Genomic DNA, 4,755 nt, shown 5'->3' on the forward strand with positions numbered 1-4,755 from the left:
TCGGACAAAGCACAACCGAGGCACGGTATCAATAAACTTAACTTTGACTCTATTAAGTCCAACAATGAGGCAACTTAGTGAGCAAGGAAGGGAGAGAGAGAGAGAAGTAAAAGAAAGAGAGGAAAAGAGAACAGTTAAGAGGGAAAGGATAGTCACCACCCTGGATCCAGTGGCGTCCCGTGGGTCCTTTGTTGATTCTCGGCAGACGGTGGTGGGGGCCCACGTGGTCGGGCGATCCGGCCTCTTTTATAGAGTTTTTTGGCAGAGTCATGTGACATGAAGCCGCCAGTCAACAGTTCGAACCACTCACAGGTCCGAGGGCGGGACAGGTCCGGTTCCTGCGCCGTAGGATTGGCCCATTGCCAGGCTGTCGCCAGATGTGTCTCTCCGGAGGGGGTGGAGGGGTGCACCTTCTTGCCTCACAAAACGTCGTCAAGGTCAGGTAGTCCGGTACCCCACAAGATGGCGTCTGAGCACGTGGCATAGGATGGTCTCTGAGACAATGCCGAAAAAAAAGAAAAAAAGGGACACGGAACAGATCCCCACATGTTCCTAACAAAAGCAGTCGAATCTGTGAAAACTTCAACCCTCCAAGACTCTTAGAGCAAAAGTCTACAGTTCTCTCAAGTGATCTATTTACATTGGGCACCAAATAAACTGTCTTCATTTAGCCTGCAACCATGGCTAAACAATAGCAGTTTTTCTCTTACCTAATGTCCCTTCCCCAACCAAGGACAGAAATTGGGAAAAAGAGGGAAACTCATGGGCTAAAATTAAACAGATTTAATTAAATGAAGAAACTAATATAAATGATAATACAAAACACACAAAAGTATACTCAACTACAAAGTTGCAGTAGGTTGCTCCAGGAATACCAATAGTTATCAATGAAGAAAAACAGAAGAGATCAAAAACAAGCCAACCTCTCCCTACCAAGCCCTCCCTTTTATAGTGAGCTTGATGTTAATGATCTAGAATACACCTGTGGGCCAGCCTGGGTCAGCTGCCCTGGATTTAACTGCTAAGGGCCTTGATCACCATGGCTGGCCACAAACTGAAACAAAATCCCAATGAAACCAGGACAGCATCCCTGAACACAGGGGAGGAAAGAGCTGATCAAGAATCAATACTCACGGTGGCCAACAGGAGAGGATTTGAGTCAAGGTGTTAATCAGGTTCTCGTCAATTTCTGTTTCTCCTCTTCTCCAAAGTTGTGCTTTTGCCACCTTACTTTTATACTCTGATTTGGGGATTTCCAGTGACTGTAGTCGTTAATTTGTATCTCTATTGGTTGGAGTAATTCTCCACTTCTGACGTATTCTTTTTCCACTATTGTGCTTACGCGAGAGGGGGAAGGGTAGCATTAACCCTTTGTTCCATTTGAGTCAGAGGTTGCGTGGAATTACCTTTTGCTGTACTTTTCAAGACACATCAGCAGTTCCAGCAGCCTTGCGGTTGCGGTTTGGAGGCAGGGTCATGTATCCTTTGATACATTCCATACTTCCTCATTTCCTTGCTAAACTGGTCTTCAGTCTCAACGGCCAGGCTTCCTAGTTCCTCATTTCTGAGGCTCCTTTTTTGTTAAGTTAGCTCTTTCTCACAAGGATCGAGGTTCATTTGTTTTTGGCCTCACTGGAGGAACAGTTATTTAAATAATTTGCCCAAGTATTAGATCTGTCTCTGAATCCACAAAGAACAAGCCCTAGGTCATCCCTGGCTCTGCCTAAACAAGCAAAATAAATGCACAACCTAACACACATGTGCCCAGCAGTGCAAGGGACCGGTGTGTCCCTCTTCCCTGCAGCCTGAGTTTGTGAGCGCTTTCCCTGCATTTGGGACTGCTGAGCATTGAGAGCACTGGGGGCACGTGGGGATCTCAGTAAGCACCCTGGCGCCCTGCACCGGTGTCCCGGAGGGGCTGTTGTGATTTACAGAGCAGCCATCAGGCTTCACTCAGCCCATGTTATGGCCATGAGATGCAGCCCTGAGCATCACGTGCTTAAGACCACAACACCTCCACTGCGAGGGATGACACATCACGCAGCCTGACATGCTCCTGAGCTGTTTACCTGCCTTCCTGCCATCTAAAACCCAACAGACTTATTTTGAAGAAACAGTTTCTTAATGTAACAGGAATGATACGGTCAAAGGGCAGCTCTCCCTGAACGGGTCTGGGTTACAAACAAGAGCGTTCACACAGCTGAAAAATTACCCTAAACGCATTAAGTCAAGCAAATAAGCCTACATGCCATATAGGTTTTATACCAAAGGATGAGGGATGAAGGCAATACCTTCTCAAAAAAATCCTCTGTGGTCAACTTAAAGTGCTCTGACACCAGGTGCCAGGTCACAAACCAGCAGAGCACACTGCAGGATGCCACCAGAGCCAGCGCCCACTGCAGCCCAGCCACTGTCTTGGGAATGGCCATGCAAAAGCCTCATCCAGCCGTAGCCTTCGTTTGGACATCTCACCCTGAGAAATGCCCTATCCACGAGCCGGCATCACTGCCTCTCCCACATGCCAGCCCCACAGCACCACTGTGCTGGCTGCCTTCTGCCAGGGGCTGAGGTTTGCTACGCAGGGAGAGAAATCACAGCCCTGTTTCAGGTGTGCCATCGCTTCCAGCACATATGCAGGGTAAAGGGTTTCTGAGCTGAACTGGTGAAAGTTTCCTCTTCTAATAGACTTCAAAGTCATCAGCGTTTCTAGACACTTGACTTCAGAGGCTCTGATCCCACAGAAAGGAGCTTCTTGACCACCCCTTGTGGGTCTGTATTATACCGCAGTGTCTTTTCCTACTTGAAGCTGTGTTTTGATGAGAAGAGGTGGGCATTTACTGGCTTTCAGCCACAAATCAGTTCTTTGTTATGTCTGGCCCGTCTGTGTTCCCTTTATGTCAAACTGTTTTCATTTTCCCCTAAAAACAAAAGTCCATCCTATGTGCCACCGCACCAAATATCAACTTTCTGAGAGACAGGAGGCAGATGAGTGACTCATATATCACTGGCAGCTCTCCCAACAATGTGCAACAATCACAAAGTCATGAGGGCGACTTTATAATTCCAGTTCGTTTCTTGCAAAAAGCATCATCTAAAATGACAGCAAGCACAGGTAAGCATGTCCCGGCACATGTCAGCCAGCAACACGTCATGTGGGCACTGCGCTGCCACGGGGAGGATCCAGCAGCAGGAGGGAGGCCCTAAGTTGCAAATGGCACATGATACGGACCAGCTCGTTTCTCTACGACTTGTTTGAGGCCAAGGTCACCATCACCTTGCATAATAACACAGTGCTGTGTCAGGAGCATCTCCTGACTAAGAGCAAGCAGATCCATCCATCCATCCATCCATCCATATCTTCTTGCCCACCACAAGCACAATCCATCCCTTGCTTCTGCTTGTCCAAGCATACCCCATCCCTCCACCTCTTCCTCAGTGCAAGCACAACCCTGTCCATCTCTCCTGAACCACCACCACAAGCACAGTCCACCCTCCCATCTCTCCTTGTCCAGCACAAGCACACCCCACCCCTCCACCTCTTCTTGCCCAGAAGGTGCAAACCCCATCCCTCCACCCCTCCTGGCCCACCACAAGCCCATCTCATGCCTCCATCTCCTCTTCCCTAAGCACATCCCATCCCTCCACCTCTTCTCCCCCAAGCACACCCCATCCCTCTATCTCCTCTTGTTCAAGCACACCCCGTCCCGTCATTCCTTTTTGTCCCGCAGCGGAGGCGCTGTCCCCGGGGCCCGGCACCCGCCCGCGTCCCGGCCGCGCGCCGCCCGGGGCGCGCTCCGGCACGCCGCCGCCTGCCTGGCGAGGGGGCGGGATTCCCGCGCGCTTTCCCCACGTCACGGCGCGAGGAAAGCCCCGTCGCGCCGCCGTTCTTAGGGCCGCGCTCCGCTCTGCCCCGCCCGCCCGCTCTCTCTTGCCGCCGCCGAGCCGTGCCATACCCAGCCGCCGCGATGATGCCCGGCAGGACCCTGCGCAAGGCCGCGCCGCCCGCCGCTCCGGCAGGTACCGGAGGGTGAAAGGAGCGAGGTGATGGGGGGGCGCTTCTCCGCCCGGGCCGCTGCCCGCCGGCTTCAGCACCCGGAGCGGGGGCAGCACTCGCCGTGCCGCGGGCGGCAGGATGCGGCTGCGGCCGCCCGTGTGAACGCGGGGGCGGGGGGCACAGCCGCTGCTCGTAGTGGGGGGGGGGGTTAATATTGAGAAAAAAGCGGCCTTATTTACAAAATTGCCAAGATCTCATTAGAATTAAAACCAAATATGGGTGGCTGACGGCCGTGTGTGTGCTCTGCAGAACGGGAGGTGGTGGCGGAGTGCGCCCTGCAGCTGCGCAGGATAGGCGACAAATGGGACCTGCGGCAGAAGATCTTGAACTTCCTAACAAAGCTATTCTGCCCGGAAACGTGAGCTCCCCTCGGACACGGTGCTCTGAAAAGCAGGGAAGACCTTGGCTTTGTTGATTTGGAACAAGAGACTTCACTGACACTAGGAGACGAAGAAAGCTCTTTGCGTTGTATTTTGCTGCCTGTAGCCACTGAAGGATGGCTGTTGCAACATGATTTCTTTGAAGAATGTTACAGCAATATTGGCGTATGAATGCCAGGTGGAAAAAAAGATAGCGATGGGGAGACTTGGGGCAAGATGGAACTTGCCTTTCAGCCTAGTCTGAGAAGACTTCCAGGAGCCTGGTTTCCCCAGTCACCCTCTGGTCCTCATGTCCCACAGCTATGTTTCCCCGAGGAGCTC

At 52.0% G+C, this 4,755-nt stretch overlaps 1 protein-coding gene across 1 annotated transcript; it reads left to right on the forward strand.

The window, feature by feature from the left end:
• The first annotated feature begins 3,965 nt into the window (after window positions 1-3,965).
• LOC137675801 (phorbol-12-myristate-13-acetate-induced protein 1-like) lies at window positions 3,966-4,416 on the forward strand. Its single transcript, XM_068422026.1, has 2 exons — window positions 3,966-4,017; window positions 4,304-4,416. Exons 1-2 carry the CDS (start codon window positions 3,966-3,968, stop codon window positions 4,414-4,416), a joined length of 165 nt encoding a protein of 54 aa, XP_068278127.1.
• The last annotated feature ends 339 nt before the right edge of the window (window positions 4,417-4,755 follow it).

This window comes from Nyctibius grandis, chromosome W (assembly GCF_013368605.1).
Source record: "Nyctibius grandis isolate bNycGra1 chromosome W, bNycGra1.pri, whole genome shotgun sequence".
In the NCBI taxonomy this organism is placed as follows: Eukaryota; Metazoa; Chordata; class Aves; order Nyctibiiformes; family Nyctibiidae; genus Nyctibius; species Nyctibius grandis.